At 35.2% G+C, this 23,802-nt stretch overlaps 1 protein-coding gene and 1 long non-coding RNA gene across 6 annotated transcripts in view; one reads left to right on the forward strand and one right to left on the reverse strand.

The window, feature by feature from the left end:
• igf2bp3 (insulin-like growth factor 2 mRNA binding protein 3) overlaps nt 1–14,718 on the reverse strand; it is a 141,436-nt gene extending 126,718 nt beyond the window's left edge. For 3 of the 5 annotated variants that reach the window (XM_087987051.1, XM_043689713.2, XM_043689712.2), the window contains exons 1-2: nt 14,137–14,718; nt 13,032–13,092 (exon numbers count right to left, since the gene is read on the reverse strand). In XM_087987051.1, coding sequence (XP_087843177.1) covers nt 13,032–13,092; nt 14,137–14,311 — 236 coding nt within the window. In that variant the 5' untranslated portion in view covers nt 14,312–14,718. The remainder of the gene's footprint in view (nt 1–13,031; nt 13,093–14,136) is intronic. The other 2 variants (XM_043689715.2, XM_043689714.2) reach the window with 2 other exon arrangements.
• A 469-nt stretch (nt 14,719–15,187) lies between these two features.
• Nucleotides 15,188–23,802, forward strand: part of LOC122549757 (uncharacterized) — a 31,089-nt gene continuing 22,474 nt past the window's right edge. The window contains exon 1 of the long non-coding RNA XR_006311654.2: nt 15,188–15,267. This is a non-coding gene — a long non-coding RNA (uncharacterized LOC122549757). The remainder of the gene's footprint in view (nt 15,268–23,802) is intronic.

Here is a 23,802-nt window from a genome sequence, read left to right on the forward strand (position 1 = left end):
GGAGAAATTAGACTTTGGAAACATTCAGTTTTCATCAAATTCTGCATGATAAAAACCTGTAAAGTTACATGGATGTTTTACAATATTAAAGAACATTATTAACATGCAACTTGCAGTGCAAGCGGCAGTGTGTTAGTTAGCAATGGCACAAAGTGAGTTGACCAATGTTTCTAACTACCTCCCACCACTACAGATAAACATTGTAATAGGATTGAAAAAAAGACAAGGTTGAGTGACAGACACTTGGGAAACCTTCAAGAAACTAACAATTTCAAAAATAAATTTTTTTGAAAAGGCAAACTTATAGAAGGACCAGTGTAGGGTATTAAAAGATGTTCCTGCCCATTTCAATAGCAAATCACATTTATAATGCAAACTTTAAAATTTTGATTGAGATGCAACACTTTTTACATTGGCAAACCTACACATTTATATAGCACACTTAAACATTAATGCACTTCAAAATGAGCATGATCAAGCTAAAACTTGACAAAATGTAACTTTGGCATATTATTTTTATACAGGGTTCAAAAAACCCTGAACATTTAGCAAAGGCATATTATTGAAAGCCATCTTTTAATGGAGCAGGAGAATCGACGTTTCGGGCATAAGCACTTCATCTGGGTCCATCCCTGATGGAGGGCTTAAGCCGGAAACGTCAATTCTCCTGCTCCTCAGATGCTGCCTGACCTGTTGTTCTTTTCCAGCACCACACATTCTCAACTCTGATCTCCGTTTGCGCAGCCCTTACTTTCTCCTAGCCATCTTTTAATGCCTAGTTTATTTGTACCATGCACAGAAATTAATACCCTTTTATACAAATGTATTCAATTTTAAATCTTCAACAAGGCATTTATAGCTGTGTTGCATGTATGTTTCTGCTAAGAATTTAATAAAATCGGTACACAATCAACTTTTCACCAAAGTTTAAAGCTATCTTTACATTAAAAGAAAATATATATTCAGCCATTTTAAATTCAAAAATTCATCATTCAGGAGCAGTTTGAATTGACGAATCTAATTAGTTAACATTTCTGTATAATATCAGTAATTAAATTTGGAGCATCTTGAGAATTTAACAGATTCATTTAACCTGTTAAAGTGAACTAAAGTTTAGAGTAAAATTTTATTAATTTAAATTAATAATTAATTAAGTCAGTAAACCAAACAAACAATTTTTATAGAAGTTGAGAACTTCAGTAGCCTAAATAGCCAGAGTAGTAGTTTTTTTAAAAAACAAGAAAGTGTTACAATTAGTCTCAATGTCCCTAATTCAAAGAGGAGAAATAAGTCAGCAAGCTAGCTCCCAAAAATCATTTGGCAACCGGTTGTTGAAAATATGATAGGAGCAATATCAAGTTCAACTCAAATTCCTCTACTTTAAATAGCCAATCAATTCTTACAATATTGACATATTAAAAGCTGCCTAGTACAATCATACCCTGGCATTTAAAAAAAAACAAAAAGCAGCATATTTACGATGCACTTGTTATCAATGTTACAACTGTTTATTAAAGAAAAACCTCAACTTTATGTGCCACACAAGGAAATAGGACAGTCAACCAAAAGCTCAGATGAACTTGTAGGATCTAAAATGAGCAAAAGGTTGGGGAAGGGAATACCAAAACTTTTCAGCAAAGAGGGAGAAATTGTGCACATGAACAAACTTGACAAAAAGACAAAAAGGTGGTTTTAACACCAACACTATTTTTCCACTGTCAGTCAGCTTGATCAGGGTATTGCTTGATAAAAATAAGTACCATGCATATACTGACATTCAATTCCTATGCAATAAAATCAAAATTGTGATTTTAGAATTTTTAAAATGCAAGTAAACTTCAAATGATTTCTCACAGTTAGAACGTACAGATGAATTCTCTACAAATCCAAATTCAAGAAAGAAGCTAATCACCTTTTGTAACGTTTTAAGACTCAACAAGTGTTACTAATGGAACTGCACTAAGGACTGTGTAAAACTGACAGGCTTATAATATTCACCTATATAATCTCACTTTACCTTCTACATTCTGCATATTGCCTGAAATTTTTGTAATTCAAAAAGTAGAGACAAAAAAAATAACAAAGTTCACAGTTTACTTCCATAGTTACAAGATAGATAATTAAAATAATGGCCTTCAATTTAATAATTTTCAAACCTAGTAAGCATCTTACTTCCTGATGCTAGAGTTAAAAGTGAAAAGTTAGTTAAGTTTTATTCAACTTGTCAAATGTAAACCGATACCTTTGAGTGCTTCAGAGATTTTCTTGCTACACAAATCAAAAACTTCAAATGGATACACAATTTCAAAATAGTTTTAGTAAGCATCTATTTTAAGATCCAGCATTGTCAATTTTAAAGCAACATTGTAAAATTCCTCTTCGTATGCAAACATTACAACAACTCAAACAGTTTTTAAAAACTTGCAGGCGTTGGAAATCAGAACCAATAACAGAGATTGCTCAAATAAAAACTCAGGTCTAGCAGCATCTGTGGTGATAAAGTGGAGTTAACGTCAGACGTCAAGTGACCTGTATTCTGAAGAAGGATAACTAGACTTATAATGTTATTTCTGTTCTCTCACCACAGATACTGCCAAACCTGCTGAGCTTTGTTTTCAGCAATTTTTGTTTTCGTTTCTTAAAAAACTGACATATTTTAGGCATTTAAAATGTCTGGATAATCTGTATACTGTGTATACTCCCAGCAAAGGTTGTGCATAGGCAGAAGTTAGTAAATTGGCCCCCATTTAAGGGAAATATTTGTAAATCAAAACATCTGGTTTATAACCAAATTGTCTGAGAGATTATCACTTCCTAGCAGGATTCATTATTTGCTGTATTTTAACCCACAGCCATATCACCCATTTTTAAATGCCTCTCAAGTACAAAACATTTCAAAGTACAGTAATTGTACATAGTATGATTCTTGTTAACAGCCATTACATTCAGAGACTGAATTGAAAACCTCTATATTCATTTAAAAAAAAATCAATTTTTCACAAGAAATTACACAGTTGAATTCTGAATGCACCTACACAATCCAATGAAGCCTTTTGGGAAAACTTTTAATGTACAGTAATTGATACATAATGCCACTTAACTATGCTTCATACTTATTTGACTGGAAAAAAGTTTTGAAAAAACAGTAGATGAGTCAAATAAAGTCAAAGACATTTTACATTACTAGTTTTAAATACTGAGGGTGGTATTATAATCTTTTCAAATTTGATTAAACACCAACTATTACATTACAGGTGAACCAGCTCGACAACCTTAGAATTTTGCTCTTGTTTACTGCACACACAGTATAAATAAATTGCTGAAAGGAAAGCAAAAAGAAACCAGACAGTTTTCAGTGGTTAAGAGAAAGTAGCTATGTTCAGAACACTATGCTGAGCCAGTTATAAAATGAACTCAAACATAAGAATCAAGGGCAAAATTATGCCCCTTGTCCCCTCTATGCTGCTCCAACACTGGTTAAAGTCACAGCTGGTCTGAAATCTCCAGATTCCTGCCTAACTGTATTAAGTTATCAAAAATCTGCTTATGCCACAAAAATATTTAAAGCCTGTTCTGCCACTATTTTTTTGGAGGAAGAGTTCCAAACGGTGTGCCCCAGTCCTAGATTCTGCATTCTGTCAAGATCACTCTGCATCTTTTGTTTCTAACTAGTCACATCTTACTCTAAACTCCAGTAGATAAGCCTAACCTGTCCAACCTGCCAATTCCAGATATTACCTTAAACTTCTGAAATGCTTCCAACACGTTTCCATTCTTAAAAAAGGAAACCAATATTGCACAATATTCCAGATGTGGTCTCAGTATTCTGCATATAACTTAATCACAACTTCCATACTTGTGTTCAATTTCCCTTTTAATAACTGAAAAATATTCTACTAATTTTACTAATTACTTGCTGTACCTGCATATTAGCCTTTTGTGATTCATGCATTAAGACTCCCAGTAATATGCTTCTTTGTTCTTCCTGTCAAAAAGTGTATTTCTCATCTTCCCAACAGAATATTCTATTTGCTGATTTTTCCATTGACAACCTACTTCCCTTTGAAGCCTCCTAAAGTAACAACGGTCTCCTTTTTGTAAAAGGTGTATGAAAGTAAGTTGAAGCTTTTAATTTTGCATTCACTTATGACATAAAAATAGTTTTGAAATAATGGCACCAATTTATGCACTTAACTTCTCATACTATAGGAATTCGTGCCCACCTCCCACCACCCCATCCAGCCCCATCTGTTTTTCTAAACTAAAACGCTGAAGACAAAAAAAAAGACTTCAACTTTGTGTCTCCTTTTAGCAAAGTTCTGTACTAATTGTTTACTTTCCTATTCATCTTTATCACATTAGCAAACTTAGCCACCATACCTTTAGCTCCTTCAAAATCCATTTTTTTAAATTGTAAAATGTTGAGGCCCCTGCAATGATCCCTGTGGTGCACTACTCGTTGCATCTTGCTAGTTAGAAAATTATGTATTTACGCCTATTGCATTCCATAAGCTAGCCAGTCTTCTAGCCATGCCAATAGGCTTTCTCCTACACCATAAACTGCAATAACTTTTGATATGCTAGCTTATCAACTGCCTTCTGCAAATCCAAATATAGTACATCCATCAGTTCCCTGCTATCCAAAGAACATGGTGCCTCCTCAGAAAAAAACTCCCAAACAAATTTTCCTTTCACAAAAGTATGGCAATTCTACCAGATTATTTTTGGAGTTTACCTAACTACCTGGCTAAAATACCTTCAAATCTTTTCTCATGAAAGAAGAGAAGCTAACTGACCTGTAGTTTCCAGCTTTGCTTCTCTTTGAAGGGAAGTATTTACATTTGTTATTTTCCAATATAGTGAAACCATCCCAAAAATCAAAGGAATTTTGGAAAATTGAAACCAATACACCCAACTATCTCACTAACCACTTCTTTTAAGACCTTCAAAACTTACGGACGTTAACTTTTGCTAAATTTTGCCTTTCAACTTTGCAATTAAGTTCAAACCCACTTAATATCACAAAGTTTTATGCAATGCACCATTAGTTTAACCATTTTATAAAAGATATTCAATTAGGAAAATACATTAACGTGTTTTTATTGTCAGCATCATAACAGATATGGTTGGTTTTAACTGATCTTAAAATGTCTTGAGAATTGAAAATGCAAGCCACATTGATATGCAATCCCATCAAGTGATCACAGATGTTGCACCCCACATTTGTTTAAATAGTTAGAAATATTCTTTCATCTCCCAGACATTTCCAGCACTAAGTACACAAGTGAGACTTTGACAAGTCTGTTGGTAACTGCACTTCACCTGAAGTACGATCATGTGAGTTCCCACAGTAAATTTACCAGATACTCAATGTAAACATTTGGATACCTTTATAGTTTCTAGACCATTTATCATTGATTGAAATACAGTAAAATCTAATTCATCATGATGTTAGCCTTTTCACATTGTCTGTGCAATCAAAAAAAGGCATGGCATCTTGCTGTTAGTAACAGATTAGCCATTTCTACATTTGTAACAGTAAGCCATTGATGCACCTAGCCACTCCATGTTAGTTGTAAACAGAACTTTCACTGATCAAAGCTATTTTAAGAGCAGACATTTCCTCATTTCTGCACAGCATCACAATGCAATGTACTTATTGTAGTCAAAGTTCAATAGTACCCAGAAAAAGATAATTTACATCTGCTTTTGCCTGCATTTTGATAAAAAAAAATTTCTCGGTCACTCAAAAGGACCTTCTCAAAGTATGTCTACAGCTACCTTTGAGTCACGAAAAAGTGTGAGTCATACTCTTTTTACATGGTGGAAAAAAAATCACATTGGGTTGTACCAGTGCAGTTTGCACAAACAGAAATTTACTCAAAAAAAATGTTTGACCCTTCTTTTCTTAAATAAAGGGGTTTCAGGAAAAATTAAATCATAAGTCCACACAATCACTCTCCACATATAGTCAGACTAGATACAGAAGTGAGATCCAATTTCTATTGCCTAATCAATAGAAATAAATTTTGATTAGATCCAAGACATGGTTAAAAGTGCATAATGTTGAAATGCCTGATACACACACCTAAAACAAGTCTCATTGTTGTTCACCAGTTTAAAAATTCAAAGACACTTAACTATGGAAAATTTGTAACAGATAGCAATAGATTGAAAAATTAAAACATGAAAAATGAAACTGGTCTTAAAATACAATGACAAGCTGCTACGTATTTGAGTTACTATACTGAACAAACTTGTCAGATTGCACTCACCATTTTTGCTACATTTAGCAAATTGCTGCACTTCAATCAGATGCAAGGTTTACCAAACTTACAGATTACTTCTGATTTGCACAACCAACACATTGTTCTTTTTGCTATATGACTTAATAATTTCCACAATTTTAACCCCAAAAACACGTAAAATAAAAAAAGGTAAAAGCTGGAGAAACCACAGACATCCTGCTAATACATTCAACAATCAAAAGCAGTCTACAACTGGGTCCATCTCGGACACCTCCTTCCCCTTTCTCGACCTCACCATTTCCGGCGACAGTCTCCAGACGAACATTTATTACAAACCTACGTATTCCCATAATGGAATTGAATTCATTGTCACATGTACCAAGGTACAGTGAAAAGCTTTGTCTTGCGAGCGACACAGACAAATCACATTTGAGTAGCATAGATAGTAAATAATAGGTAAACAGTGCCAAAAACCAAAAACACAGGTACAGACAAATGTTAAGAGTTTGAGAGTCCATTCAGTATTCTAACAAAGGAGTGTAGAAACTGTTAGGAAACCAGCGTGTGTGTGTGTGTAGGCTTCTGTACATTCTCCTGTAACTATACCTCCCACCCAGTATCCTACAAGAACTCCAGTGCATTCTCCCAATTCCTCCACTCGCGTGCTTCCCAGATGTCCAGCTACTTTGTACAATGTCCTTTTCCTCCCCAGTCGTCCAGACAGCCCTCTGTCACACCACCTTTACTCCCTGTTCCACTGCTCTAACCGCAACTCCACACCCCCCAACCAACACAAAGACAAAGACAGAGCCCCCCTGGTTCTCACCTACAGCCCCACCAGTTTCTGCATCCAACACATCATTCTCAAACACTTGCACCAACTCCAACCAGACCCCCCATCACCAAGAACTTCTTCCCCCTCCCCACCCCTCTGTGCCTTCCGCAAGGACTGTTCCCTTCGACAGACCTTAGTTTGTGCCAACCCCTCCCCGGCACCTTCCCCTGCAATTGGGAAAGACGGAAAATCTGTCAGTACTCCACTCCCCTCACCTCTGTCGAGGGCCCCCCAATAGTCTTTCCAGGCGAGACATATATTCATCTGCCTCTCTACCGACCTAGGTTTACTGCATCAGGTGTTCCCAGTGTGGACTTCTCGCCTTTGGGAAAACCGAACATAAACTTAGGGAACAGTTCACTGAGCATCACAGCCAGGCCCATAGGGACTGACCAGACCTCCCAGTCACCACCCATTTTAATTCATCCAACCATTCCCTTTCTGACATGACCATCCTTGACCTCTTCCATTGCCAAAACGCACCACAACGCAAATTGGAAGAACACCACCTCATCTTCCACCTACGTGTCTTACAGCCTGGAGGACTCAACATGGAGTTCTCCAATTTCAAGCAACCTCTCTCCCTATCCCCCGAATCCCTATCCCCTGAATCCCTTCCCAGCCCCTCCCTCCAACCGGATTCATTCCTCCCCACTGACCAACCAGGTCATACCCTCTACCTGTCTTCACTTAAACCCACCTCATCATCCTGCCCCCACCACACCCAGCCCTGAAGAAGGATTACATCTGAAACGTTGACTTCTCCACCTCTTGATGCTGCCTGGCTTGCTGTGTTCTTCCAGCCTCCTGCCTGCCTATTTTAGTATGCAAAGGCTACCTGCTATACTGATTATAGTTTGACATTAAGGAGGAAGTAACACTAGAGAGAGGGAAGAACACCCATTTCACAACAATTAAAATTATTTCTTTTGCACATAGCAGAATCAATTTGACCCTCAAACTTCTGTCACCAAGATGCACAAGGGAGGAAGTGTTTACAATTTCTCTCCAGGAAAACAACACCAGTTGAGAGAATGTTTTGTTCACCTATTGTTTATGGAAATTGTAAAAATTCTCAACAGATTTTAACCCTAGTGTCAGATCTGTACCCATCCCCCAAAACTAAACTGTTCATTGCACAACAAACAGGCTGTTTGCATAAACCAGATTGTGAACATGTACATTGTCCACTGGACACCAGCTGCTGTGATATCAAGAAAGCCTATGGAACACTGCTACTAAAATCAATTTTGGAGTAGTGATTGATGTATAGAAATGAAGTTCAGCTTATTTGAAATATATGGTATTGAGTGCCTCACAAATTTAGCTGAAGACAAGTGTTTGAGCCAAGAATGTGAAGAGAGAGACAAGAGGCAAATATTTCTGATATCATCAAAAACTTGTTAGCTAAATTCAGTTAGAAATTCATTTTAAGCAACCTTAATTTATAATTCAGTTCTTTTTCCTCTAACAACTTTTATTGAATGTACAGATTTGAAGAGACCCTGTAAAACTGACAAATATGCAGACTTTGGTTGTACATTGAGTTAGAACAAGCATATATTTAAACACAAGTCCTAAAGGGGCTTAACCCTCCCCTATTATATATCCCAACTCTTCTACCATGTAAGCTTTGACCAAACCCTCTCCAATAACAGTGTGTGCAGTCTTTCATCTTTTTAACGCTTCAGTAAGTGCTCTATGGCACCATATTCCCAACCTGCCTTTCACAGCAGGTACAAAGGTCACTTTTGCAATGGTGGGCGTACCCACATCAGTTCTGAACGTTCCAACGCGAGCTGGAATGCAGTGACTGCTAGGCCCAAGAATTTCACTTTGAATAACAAATTAAGCACACTTTGTCCTGATTGGTCCTCTGGCCTCAACACAACTTTATGGAAACCCTTACTAACACCACCTCTTGACCTTTCTTTACGTGAGGAGAATATGGATAAGCAGTACCCCACTCAGTTGCCTCCAAACCTCATGGCAAAGTGAGCAGGATAAAGGAAGCTACTAACTGCTTAGCTATGCACACCAAGTCACAAGAGAAAAACAACTGGATAATTCAAACTGAATTTCCCCCAATGTGAAACAGAAGGAAAACAGGACTCAGGCACTTGGATAAAAAACGCACATTATGCACTGATCAACTGAGCAGGAAGACCAGAGTGAAACAAACAAACAAGTCACATATAATCAATTGTCATTAGTAAAGCAAGTTGTCCCCCTCCCCCGTCCACAATTTGAGAATCGCTGACCAATTCTAGTAAACTCCCATAAAGGTAGGGTTTAAAAAAACCTCATACAAAACAAAGATACTAAAAGGTATGTACACTCATTCATTTTGGACCATCGTGAATATTTGTGTGGGAAAAGCTTAAGTACACAGCTCACAGAATTCACATACCAGTACAGAAGCCCACCCAGTTTGCTGGTAAGTCAGCAAGATTTCAAAAAATTCAGAAGCAAAACTCACCGAAAAAGCTAAATAACCGATCAACCTTATTACGCTCAAAACATAATGGTCACAAGGAATTTACATAAACTATTACAGTATTTCAGCAGTATACCTAGACTAGCTCAACTTTTGAAAAAAAACAAAAAACACCAAATCAACATTTCTTTCAAGATGAACAACTGTTACTTCTATACTGCTGAACATAAAACACTGAATTTATATAAATACCATGCAGAAAATTAAAGTTGCACTAAAATCAGTTTTGGACTAGTGATTGATGTATCGAGATGAAGTTCAGCATATTTGAAACGTGCAATACAACTGCCTCTCAAATTTAGTCGAGGACATGCTTTTGAGTTAAAAACCTCTCCATGCCCATCACCCTGCCTTCCACAAAATGATACTAACATTTAAGATGGGACTGAAAATTATTTCCTTAAATTCACCACTAGTCAAGATAAAGTTTTCCTCCATTGCTCCAAAACGGTGGAAAAAAGGAACTCACACTATTGAGTTTGAGGTCAACAAGACTGGTTTTGACCTCAAGGCCTGTAAAAGGCTGAGTTTTCAAGTCACTATGCCAGCTTTTTTTTAAAAAAAAAACATGAATTCTCTAACCTACTTCAACAAGTTTTGTTATAATTGTTCCAATTTCATCATGGACACTGCTAAGGATAATACAGATTCAACAACGGCCCTTATATTGTACTGCAGTACTGATAAAATTGTAGTTACAGAATGCGAAACATGGACAGACCAAAGTTGTTTTGCAAACTACAAACACAGTAGAGTCATTAAGATTTACAGCAGAGAAACAGACCCTTCAGTCCAACTCATCCATGCTGACCAGATATCCAAAAATAATCTAGTCCAATTTGTTGGCACTTGGCCCGTATCCTACTAAACCTTCCTATTCATCTACCCAATCCAGATGCATTTTAACTGTTGTAATTGTACCAGCTTCCACTTCCTCTGGCAATTCATTCCATACATGCACCATCCTCTCCTTTAGATTTCTTTTTGTCCCTTTCATACCTTTAAAAGTGCTTGAGCATTTTTACATTAAAAGGCACCACACTAATATAAAGTTACTGCTGATGTACAATTCAGAACAAAACAATGCTTCCAGAACAAACAGCAGAGTGTGAAGACAGTGTTCAAAAGGTAACTGCAGTCTAATTTAAGCATTTAATACTTGTAGAAAGTCAACTTAATGCAATAAAAACTATATACTATACTTGCCAAAAAAAAGTAGTATACATGCCTCTTTACATATATGTAAACTTTCACTTTTAGCATGAAGTCTATGTTAGAATTCTACATACTTTGATGTCTGTTTCCCCATGTCTCCAGTATTTTTGGGTTTCTTTTCACTTATAAAGCACTAGGAAGATCTAAAGGATGGCAATTTTAAAGCCAGCTTTGCATCAAGATTCAAAGTATAATATTCCAATGTGAAACTCAAGATGGCCTCCTCAACAAGACTGCACACTGCACCCTTTTGTAATGTACAGGAGTCACATTGGTGATTATGCCAGAATAATACTTCCACCGTCATATCTGTGCAAAAATATTTCAATTGAGCACCAGCAATGAAGGAAAATGAAAATGGAGTTTAGAAAACAACAAAAATTGTGCTTTCGATAGGGGGTGAATTACATTCTAAGTTTCAGAATATTTACTGCTTTTAAGTTTATGTATAACAATGGCTTTCTAAATTAGATTTAAAATTTGTGCCAACTTTTGATTAGTGATGTGATGTTAAGAACAAAAATGTCAATTGATATTGCAGATCTGGATTTTCTAAAACAAAACCTTGGTAATAAGATTTTTTATACACGTTTAAAAAGTTTTTTTTTTAAGAAAACAAAGGTAATATGCCCTTAAACTTCAAGTTCCAAATGGAAGTTTTAAAATGAAAATCCCAGCAAGCAAGAATGAAAAGAATGGAGAAACTAATTTGGTACACAACTATTCACTCTTTGCAGTTATAAAATAATTTGAAGTTATGAAAGATCAAAAGCTGGGATTAAAGAACATTAACAATATGATGTAAAATTTCTATTTTTCATTCTTTAATAACTTGCTTTAAAACAGGGAAAATCTTTTACTGAGAAAATTTTCAGATTTCTTTTAAAAAGTAGAGCAACTTATAAATGCATGGTACATCCAGCTTTAAATGCCATGGTGCGAAGTTACAAAATGCATTCAACTTTTTGATTCAAATCTTAATCCTACTGAACATTAAATATTTAAATTTTTTTTTGATTTGCAAAGAAAGAGGGCTGAAGACTAATAATTTAAGACAGGTTGTACTAATGAACTGCAGAGCACATGGAATAAAAGTTGTATAGATGGAGGTCAAACAAACTTAAGTGAAAGAAAGGGTGAAGGGAAGAATCAATACACAGGAAGTAACCTAAAGTAACTCCCACGACAATTTTTGCCCTTCAAGCATTTCTGCCTCTCAAAAATGTACTATTTTCAGCGACCTGAAGATGTAACATCATGACACTCCACGTAATCAAATTATATTGAACTAAAAGCTTCAACACAAAGAATGGAGGTACACTTTGAAGACTGGATGAAAACAGTTTCATTTTAAAGTCTTTCTTCAAAATTTGTTCCCTTTCTACAGGCAACTTCAACAGCCAGTGGGAAATAGATCAAAAACAAAACCAGTAACTTAGTATAACAAAAGCATCCCATGACAAACAATTCGACTTGGATAAATCCATATGGAACGTTCAAACCAATAATGATCTTTTTTTTGAAAGCCAACAGTTGATAGTGCTGTCTAAAGCTTTTAAATCCTGTTTTAGAAATGTCAAATTAGTCTCAGAGTGAAATATTGATGTTTCACTACAACACCATATACATAGTCTAACATTTATATATTTAGGCAACAATATTTTTGAATAATTGTCCAGCACAATAATTGTTAAGCTTGACGAACAATCGATTGCACGTTAGTGTTTACATGAACCATTAAATACATAGCAAATAATTCCCCGCCACATCAAATGATCTCTTACATTTCGTGGACAACACAGGAAACGTTGGATCGTGATTTTCGTTTTTGTTAGCTCTTAAATTGAGAACTTCTCACGTGTTTGTCGATTAGCATGATGCAAAGCATCTCAGATCATTTCCTGCTGACGCCCAAACTTCTCAAAAAAAAAACACTGCACCAGATCTAATTTTAAAACTAGAACAAGTTCTGGTATCTTCTCAAGGCAAATACTCCAGTAATATATAAAAGAAATACAAGAGTTCAATTATAAACCAAACTAAAAGCACAAAAAGGTCATTAAAAAGTATCCCAGATTCAAACGATAATTAGTTGCTAACTTAAGTAGACGAATTCCAGAGACTCGTACGATTTAGATAACTTAATTACAAATAGATATAATCGCTAATTATTGAGTTGTAGTTTAATGCTACCTATTGGGAAAGAAATCCGATACGATTTAAAGCTAGTTTTTACCTTTGTCGTTTAGGAACGGAGTGCTCCACTTCTATGGATTTTCCATGCAGTTCCACTTTACCTGAAGCAAAAGCACAAAAATACAATGCGTATTAAACACTTACAAACATTTAAAATTGACCGTTGGGCCGAAATTATTTTCAACGATCTTCATTTGATCCTAAGCATTAGGTTTGTAGCTGAAACCACTTGCTGGGCACCTACGTTACAGAATCTCGGAATGGTGTCGACAACAAAGTTCGGCGCAAAAGCATAAAGAAGTCGGTCAACAGTAGTCACAAACCTGATGTAAACAAGTATAATTTGAAATGAATTAAGAAACGTGAACTCAATTGTTCTGGTCTCTAATTCTCTGCCATTTTTCTAGTGGTCGAGACCTAAAGGACACTTTTGCGACTCAGTATGGCCGACTACAAACGCGTTCGCGTCGGCGGACGGAACGAACGAAAATAAAAAATTGATACCGTCAATAGTTTGGGGATGGGTGAGCTTTCGCTTGTGTTTATTTCCGACAGAAGTATAAGAATTGAAGCGTATATTCCTTTCCTGGTGCACATTGATTTGAATGGTGGTTCTGAGCTGCCGCTGGGAGTTGTTAAAGGCCTACACTCTAAACAACAAAAGGTACACACCAACACGGGCCGAATTCTCCGACCCCAGTCCAATTGCACTGGCTCAATAAAGAGTTTGCAAATCATAAAGAATCCTGTACAGAATGCATCTCCGTGCAGTAACTGTCAAGCCAATGAACGCTATAAATGTGACAATTTCGGGGGGGGGTGAGAAAAGACCGCGTGCAGATTCAGAAGGATAAATGAGCGGGGGGGTGGAGGGTGTCCAAAAATTGTTTAGATTAGGTTAAAGGCTATTAAAAAAAGAAACTCGATTTCTTCTGCGAATGTCAGAAGAAAGTCCAATTTAGGGGTGGATACTGGGAATGGATATTTGCAAAACACTCGGGAATAAGCAGCCTCCTCTCGCTCGCCCCCCTAGTCAGTTTGTGCGAAACTGGTGCGCAAGGAGCTGCCTTAGGCCTCTCACGAAACAAGGTTTACGCTTCAAAACTTGAGTTAATATTAGGAGTAGAAGGGATTGACTTGCTTACCTGACAGAGTATCTATAGCCTTCATGGCACAGTTATCATCTGGGCAATCGACAAATGCATAACCAGATTTCACCAGAAACTGTCCAGTGAAGGGAATCTTCCATTCCTTGAACAGACTTTCCAAGTCCACAGTGGTTACGTTTTCGGTAAGATTCCCAATATACAGCTTGTTCATGTTGCTAAAAACTGCAAAAAAAAGACAAAGATCTTTCCACCTTTATCTTCCCCTTTGGAGAAATAATCGGTCGATTTGAATACAAAGATGGGATTGAGGAGAATCAATGATGAAATAAATCTCTAGAAGTAGCGTTAGCAGTCAAGAATGGCGGGCTGCGGAGAGAGGGAAAAAAAACTATTTTTTTGTCTTTCCCCCAAAACCCCTTTCGCAAACAGACTGTAAAAATGTCACACTACGTTACTACTAGCACCGCCTCTGAATAAAATGCAGCTCCAAAAAATCCCCGAATATTCCGGCTGAATGAGCCACGTGGTCAAACTATACATCAACTTCTCACGTGAGGAATGCCAGCTATTCAATGATTCTGGGAGAGAAAGGGAGGGAGGGACAATCTGTGCTTCAAGAATCTGAAAAACATATTGATTGTGGAATAATAGTAGTTTGGAGGGCTCTCCCTTTTTTTTCCCTCTTCCCACTTTCCATCTTCTCATTCGCACACAGCCTGAGTCTAGGATCCTATCAAGAGTCTCCAGCCTCGCTACCATTGACCAAGTTTTTTTTCTCTCTCCCTCTCTGCCTGCAAATTTCATTCATTGGTTTAAATCAGGCTGCCATTTACAAGGGCGATGGCGCGAAAATTCTCCTGACTGTTGCAGTTCCCCAATGTGGTGATGGTTATGCGACTTATTGGTCTTGTTGAGCGATGGGGGTTGGGGCTGCTTGTGTGAATCGAGGGGGGAGGGAGTGTATTTTCGCAGTGATCTGCCCATCTTGTGCGTCCCCTCCCTGCTTAAGCTGAATAATGTGGTCAGGATACCATGTTCAGGAGATGTCTAATCGGGTCGCACCAAAACTGATACGTTGCAATGGCTGCTCTTTAATAACGGAGACGTTACTCTTTTAATATTAAAGGACGTTTTTGCCCCCTGATTTTGGTGGGATCCACTGAATGGGTAACTACATTATCTCATTGAAATGTTAGTCGAAAGTGATCTTTTGAAAGTTATTGCAGTTTCGCCGTTTTCTTATTCTATTCGGCAACTCCACTATTGTTCACATGAGGCAACGTTACCTTTATAAAATATTGGAACTCCAGGTCTTTGGTTTTTTTTGAGAGGTCGTTTGGTTTAATGTTTGCCCGCAGGCGAGTTTTGTAAGTTTTTTTTAAATTGTAAAATAAAAGCGCATCAGAATTTTATTTTTAAATAACTCGTGTTGAGCTGTCGCTGGTGCAGTTTTTTTTCTTTAAAAAGGAACGTTTTCGTTTTTTGCGAATGGAGGAAAAATAGTCAACCAAATTCACATTGCACAACTTTATTGGCGGAAGTGTTCAGAATGGACAAAAATCTACATCCGAGATTCAAACCCGTTTCCTTTGTTGGCAAACGCGTATGTCAGAAGTTCGGTATTGTCGATTCAAAATTATTCGAAGCTACATTGCTCGTTACGGACACAGCTAACGATTGCCCCCGGCGTGGGGGGGTGGGGGGGTAGTTTCGTTATGAAAATAAAATAATCGTTAGTGAATGAAGTTGTGCCTTGCGATCATTCTTAATGACTCTAGCTGTCTACTTTAATGGACTAGATAATATGTAGCATACTCGTGTTTAGCACGTTTTAATAAATTCAAAATTGAAGTCAATCGTGCTATTTCGTTTATGTTAACTGCGACTGAAATCTTTTGTTCCGATTGCATATTCCGTTTGCCTATCATCTTTCCTGAAAAATTGTAGCAATCTTCGGGAAGCTAAAGTATGTTGATTGAAGTGAAGGATTTGCATTTTGTCCTAAACCGTATTAATTGATGTAATTGAGTTACAAACTACTTTTAAAATTGTATTTGCTGCGTATTTAATGTGTTTTCGAATCGGACCTGCCAAGGAAAAAAAAATTGTTAAATTGGTGTTTCAATTGAACATTTATTTTTAATTGTGTGGTATGCCGTCCCAGTTGGACTCATTGGGGAAAAGTGTGGTGTAAGTAAATAAAACGTTTCAAAATTTTTTTGCCAGTTTACTGAAAGATTAAAATACCCACTCAATTTGATTACAATGTTTAAAATGATCAATTAGAGCACTGAAGCTCCACTTCAAATGAAGATCCAAAATAGGGGAGGGGCAATTGGAACGTAGGACTTTATAAGAGCTGCATTGTTTTAAAAAATCCAAAAAAATGTCTGTTAGAAAAATAATCCAGTATGAACAAATTATTATATCCAAGATCTGACACATTATAGAAACTTATTTGATGGCAGAATAGAAAAACTAACTTAATATGTTCCAGTATAGTTGTGAATGTTTTAAATCTTTGTAGTAGAACAAAGTTCAAACTTTCTACTGTTCCTTAAAGCTGTCTTTGCATTCCCCATAATCATCCAACTCTACTTGAATCAGTTTCAAACACCAGAGGTGTCAATGTCGTTCATTTTGAAATGATCAAAAACTGATGTCAAATCTAAAGTCTTAATAACATTGCACTTTCACTAGTACTATAAATTTTTCATTTTCAAATGAAAATGTAAAATATCAACTGGGTGTTTTGGTGAAAAGTCTTTATGTTGACTTTTCAATTATCTTAAATTCCTATATGTACTGTTTTAATGTTTTAATATGAAAACATGAATTCAAAATGGTAAAGTACTTTGAATAAATACATTGAAATTTTGTTTTCAAACTAAAACATGAGAAGTAGTACAGAGAGTTTCTGATTTAAAAAATATATAAAGCAATGCCACCTTTATAAACATATAAAAACTTCTGAAAATCTTGTAAGGTTTGAGTTTTTGTTCATTATCCTTGAAACTTGTTTTTTTTAATGTTGAACTGATCAACCTATTTTTCGTGAGGACAAATCTCACTTAGTTTTGCACGTTGCACATTTCATTCTTTGTGTCAATACTATAGTCACTACTAACAATAAAAATGCAATTCCTTAACTCTTTTTTGAAACTATTTAATATTGAGTAAAACCATTATTCCACAAGGATAAATATACATCGAAACTTAAAAAAATTATCAAACTATTTGCAAGTTATAAACAGTTATATTTGTGATTTAACAATATTGTACAAATTTGTTATAGCCAAGGTAATTTTGATAATGGGTTAATTAATATATATTAAAATGTAGCTTAGTCATGATTATAGACATTCAATACAAAAATTAATTTTGTCATTTTAAAGTATTGTATACTGTGGCATATTTGTTTTCACTACAATTGAAACAAGTAATATATTTAGTGCAAAGCAAATAATAGATTATTAAAATAGTTTAAACAAAACTCATAATATTAGGGAATGTTCCCAAAGAATCTGATGGGAAAAGTAATTTAAAAGCTATTTGGAATATTCTTAACCAGATTATGTCCTTTCCCTTTCCTTTATGCCTCCTTTTTTCTGTAAAAACATAAAACAAGAATGCAATTAAAAACTATTTTAAAAATGTGAAATAACATTCTAAATTATTGTTTGGGCATGTAAACACAATGCAACTGGTACATTGTTAACTACATGAACTAGTTTTAAGTCTAAATGTTCAAATTAGATTGTTGAATTATTTTAAGAATTAAAACTAAAACTACTACATGGAATTAACAAAGGGTCATGTCCTTGTATACTGGAGTCATCAAAAATAGGGGTTTCATTTAGTCCAAAACAATTTTATCAACATTATCCAAAACTGATAATTATTTTGTTGTCTAATGGGACTTTTGCTTTCCTTACCATACCTTTAATCAAGAATGTTTATCTAGTTAAGTTTATGTTTTTGCTAAGTTGCTTCATAATTCATAACTTGAATTATTTAATTGCTCACTATAAACTAGATTCTGGAAGTTTCTAATAAATTTTAAAAAGAAAGGCAGCTTATATGTGCTTTTGAGCTGTGTGAGCTGAGAGATCAAAATGAACATTATAGTCTGTAATAATCAATTATCTTCATTGCTCAGACCTTTTGAGAATAGGAGTTGAGATGTCATGTTGAAGTTAGACAGAACGTTGGTGAGGCCTCTTCTGGAGTACTGTGTGCAGTTCTCGTTGCCCTGGTATAGGAGGGTTCTGAAAGATTTACCAGGATGTTGCCTGGAATGGAGGATTGGAGTTATAAAAATAGACTGGAAAGACTGGGACTTCTTTCACCGGAGCATAGGAGGTTGAGGGGTGACCTTATTGAAGTTTATAAAATTATGAAGGGCATAGATAAGGTGGATGATGTCTCTTTTTACCTAGGGTGTGGGAGTTCAAAACTAGAGGGCATATTTTTAAGGTGAGCGAGAAAGATTTTAAAAAGGACATGCATGTTAGCTTTTTTACTTAATGGTTGTGTGGAATGAGCTTCCAGAGAAAGTGGAAGATGCATGTTCAGTTACAACGTTTAAGACATTTGGTTAAGTGCATAAATAGGAAAGGTTTGGAGGAATGTGGGCCAAGCACAGGAAGGTGGTAGTAGTTTAGTTTGGGAACATGGTTGGTGTGGACTGGTTGGACCAAAGGGTCTATTTCCAGGCTGTATGACTCTATGATCTTATCTATCTGTAGCATTTTACAGAAAATAGTATATTAATGCTTAAAAGCAGGATATGAAATCATTGACTTTAATGATTCAAAATATGAAAATGTTATGATCACAAGCTATTCACAAAATATGAAGTCTTTCAACATTCTGAGAATAAAGATGATTCTAATGCAACGGCATTTGTAAATCTGAATTTTGACATCAATTTTAAAATTTGAGATAAAATGTTAAATGCTAAACACAACTTATGCCATCAGCCAGAAGTTGAATTCTTTTGTAAAATGAAATAAATATTGAGATATTCCATATTGTTCAATCCTAAGACTGAATAAATCTACTTTATTAATAATCTTGATGGACATTACAAGATTCTGAAAAGTCTGATTATCCAACAAAAAAGAAAATCAACCTTTATGTATTATGCCTTTCCATTATGAAAATCATGTGGGGTAGAGGAAGGAAATTCTGTTCATTTTCGCATGGTGAAGGAAAATGGATTTTAAATTTTAAAACAGCTTTCAAATAAACCCAAAACATGCTTTCTTCTGTGAGTATCTCTTTAAAAAAATGACATTTAATTGGTGCCTTTATTTGAATTGTCAATTTTTAAGTAGTGTTTTCATTCCATTCTTTATGTATTTACTTTTGAACCCTTCCCTGATTTCTGTTTTTAATACTTATTGCTGGGTTTTTTCCCATGTCTGTCAGGTTTTTTGTTTTTGTTGAAATATGTTTCTTTGTTTTCATTTTACTTTCTTCAACTTGATCACATTCCTATGCTACTTATTTCTGGTGATTCTCCATTGTCTTTTTTTGTTTTAATTTCTCAATTATTTTTGTTTGGAAAAGCTAAAATAACCGATTATCAAGTTTCATTCATCTGTATCAATGTTAATTATTTCAACACAATTGAAAACAAATGCAGAACAAAATATTGATTTAGAATGATTCATTTTATCATAGCTTTTTTTAAAATGTGAACAATACTTGATATGAAAATGCTGAGACAGTAGCAACTGTTGAAATGTTGCAATAGTAATGCCAATGTCCACATATGGATGAGTCTGGTGGTGGAAAATGGCTTCCTGGGAGACCAAATATGCACGAGGTAAGTAATAGCACAAATAAGTGGGATTTTTATGTTACAAGATATATATAGAAAGATAGAAAATAATGCCCAAAGATAAGTTCAGGTTAGCAGGACCTAACAAAGGAAATCTGACTGCAGGGAAGAAAAACAGTCTTGAAGATAATTGCCAGAAAACCCAGAATGATGATGCTTCATTAATGAAGAGCACAAAGCAAGTTTAACAGTTTAAAAACACCTCCTAAGGGAATGAGCAATTGACATGAGTCTTCACGACTATCATGTGTTTTTTGAAGTATTTGATTAATGTTTTTCTTAAGTTCCAAGTTGTTATGATGGTAAATTTCAACTGTACATTTGATTGTTTAGGGTGCATGTGACTCTTTTAACTGGACACTATTTGCATCTGCATTTGAAATACTGTTAAATGTGGAGTTTCATCAAAGACTCCTAAAGGTAGCTTTCGGGTGATAGCCAACATTACTAATAACTTCCCTTTTGCTATTCCTCATCCCCTGTGTGGGAAAGAGTTTTATTTCTGCTGAATATTTTTTCAATAAAACATGACTTCGGAGATCAGGTTCAAGTTTGCCACGCCAGTTTTGTATCATGCTGGGTGTTAATACTTCAATAATAACTTTTCTTCAAATCAAAAAGATTGATGACAAAATATTTGGTTCTTTAAAATGAGACCGTTTGATGAAGGGGTTTATTATATGTTTGTTTTAAAAACATCATTACCTATTGTCAAGGAAAGCACGTGTTAAAACAATTAGGTGCCATGACACTACCTTCTATTATTTGTTTAAAATTAAGAATGATCTTGTCTTTCAATTTTGTATAGAATGTTCACAATTTTAATTAATGTTAAGAATTAATTAAAATTATATAGGAAGCCTTTCAGCCCTTCATGCCTGTGGTAGCTGTTTTAGAGTTATACAATTAGTTATGATCCCCCTGCTCCATATCCAGTTCCCTTTTAAAAATTATTTTTGAATCCGCTTCCCCCATTCTTTCAAACAGTCCATTACAAGTTACAAAACATCAAACACTTCCCTTCAATTCAACCAATAGTTAACACTTGCTGAAACAATGTTTGAATTTTGGATTGCAACTTGATAAAAAGATGAGTTTTGTTAAAGTAATTACTTGATATCCTCTAGAACATTCTGAAGGTTTGATTATGTAAAAAGAAAGCTGGAACAATAAGGATTTTGCAGTTTTGTTTATTGTTTGTGAATGTTTAAAGTAGACAGGTAAACATTTTAGTATTAAAAATATCAAAAATTCACTTAATTTTGCAAATTATTCAAAACCTTTAAATTTATAAAGTTATTGAAGAACTTTGGTCTGGTCTGCAAGGAAAACCATTCCTAAAGTTAATCCTACAATATGTAAAACTGAACATTTAAAAAGTTGTATTTATGACTTCTACTGTGAATAACTTGGGTAAAACACTTGATTACTACTTAAATGAATTTTGTTTGAATTTGTGGCAGCTTGAGTAATTTCTGAAAATCTCAAGTCATTTACCTGATTTCACCCCTCATTTTGACAATTTTATTTATATATTCATTTGCTGCAATTATCAAGAATTGAATTGAGATTATTGCTTTCTTTTTAAAAAGTGTAGCCATAACATCTATTTCTTTAAATGGTAAGCTTGTGCATATAATGTATCTATTGCAAGCTTATCTACCAACTAACTTAGTTTGTATATCCACAACATGGTTAAACTTGTGAAAGGAGTGCAATTGCATTTTGATGCAGAAGGATGGAAAATAAAATTTCTCAAATGACTTTAAATTCAGTTAATTAATGCAGTGAATTATATAGAAATAACAGCTAGGAAAAGGGGCCAGTTAACCCAACAGATCCACATTGACGTCTATCCTCCATAAGAGCAATAGTTCTAATTCCATCCTTTTTATTCTCTTCGCTTCCACCAACTATCAATCCTGTTCATAAGTACTGCGTCACTTTTTTTATTTCTTAGTCAAACTTGGGAATGCTTTGTATAACATAGGATTTCACTAACATCGATGGAATTTATCCATTTTTGATGGTGTTGCCTGGAGGAGAGAGTCACTAGTTTTTATATTACTAGTATGGAACTTTTAAACTTTTGCTTATACTATTGGAGAGGAAGCTGTGATGTGAATTTAATGGAAGTAGAAAAAAAATTGTATGTTTAATAACTGCACCCTTTTTGTTGAAGGTTAATATAGTTTTGAATCAATTAATTATACAAAAAAATGATACCTCACCCTAATTGTCTTAAAATGTGTAGGTAATTATCTTAAACTATGATGTAGAGTATGGTACTGAGCTTGAACCTTTCGACTACAGATCAGAACAATATATCATGTAAGTTAATGAATGTTAGCCATTGAATGCATACAAATAATTTGGCATCTGTCATCAAAGCTGCAAAAAAAAATAGAGGTGATGATTATTGACCATTCATTGAAGTTTCACTTAATTTATGGCTCTCAGACTAATAAATTAGTTATATATTCAAGAGCTGTAAATTAAATAGATTATTTCAATTTTGCATGATTCAACACTTAAAATCATCGAATAAAAACAAATGGCATTGTTGCTGGAAATCTGAAACAAACAATTCTGGAGAAACTCAGCAAATCCAGCACCATGTGTGGGGAGAAATAGTTAACATTTCAAGTTTGGTATGCCGCCTCTTCAATTCTAATGCTGTCCACACATGCTCCCAGACCTGCTGAATTTCTCTGGCATTTTGTATTCGTTAGAGTTAAAATATATCATATATATGGAATATTTCATGACATTTTGAATATTAAAAAATCAAAATGACTGCATCAAAGTATTGAAACCAATCACGTATGATTCTCGATAGAATATTTTGAAGTAATTGAATTTGTTAGCACAGGAGAAATGGCTGAGAATGAAACAGAATTGCTGTAAGTAAAATGATAACATAAAAGGTCAATTATGAAATTAATACAATTTAACAAAACTAGAGATTAGTAGAATGTATTCCTTCCGATACAAGTTGACGTCTGGAACGCACCACCATCCAAATCAAATAATTTTGATTAATTTGTTCAAAATTGCTGATCACTATCCAACTAAGAAAGAGGCTTAAAGGTTAAATCTCGTGAAGCAGAATGTTTCCAGTAACAAAATCAGAAATTACTGGAAAAGCTTAGCAGGTCCGGCAGCATCTGTGGAGAGAAATCAGAGGTAAAGTTTCAGGTCTAGTGATCCTGCCTCACAACAGATGCTGCCAGACCTGCTGAGCTTTTCTAGCAATTTCGGTTTTTGTTTCTGATTTTGGCATCCACAGTCTTTTTGTTTTTTTTTAATTTAGAATGTTTCTATTGTAAGTAAATGCCTTCAGGGAAGTAGCTACACAAATTTGAATAGATTACTTTTGAAATTTTCCTTTGAACACCCCCAAAGACAATAAGTGGGAAGCTTGGTATCTGTTTTGGGGCATAAAAATGGTATCAACAATGAAAACTTTGTGGTAGGGTGGTCACACCTGTTTTAAGAACTTTTTGGGAAATTTGCCTGCTCCCGTTGGGTCCCTATGTGCACCATATGTTTTGTTTTTGAAACAAAAAGGGAAAATTATCCCAGTGGAATCAGGAAGAACAAGGATGCTTGACTGACTTTCACAATTGTAATGGTTCCTTCTCCATTGGTACTGCAAGCCTGTCGGGACTTGGCTAACATTCATTTGCTTCAACTGCAACTGGTGGCTTTAGAGGTCCAAATAATTTTTTAAAAACTTGAATCCCATTTGTGGGTCAGACTCTGGTCTCTGTTGGTTGCATCATCATCATCATCATCATAATGCTGATTATGCACCCGTTAATGAGCCATAACCAATTTCTACCTCCACTTGA

The sequence above is a fragment of the Chiloscyllium plagiosum genome, unplaced genomic scaffold (genome assembly GCF_037043375.1).
Source record: "Chiloscyllium plagiosum isolate Xiang-an unplaced genomic scaffold, Cpla_swu_hap1 HiC_scaffold_5, whole genome shotgun sequence".
NCBI lineage: Eukaryota > Metazoa > Chordata > Chondrichthyes > Orectolobiformes > Hemiscylliidae > Chiloscyllium > Chiloscyllium plagiosum.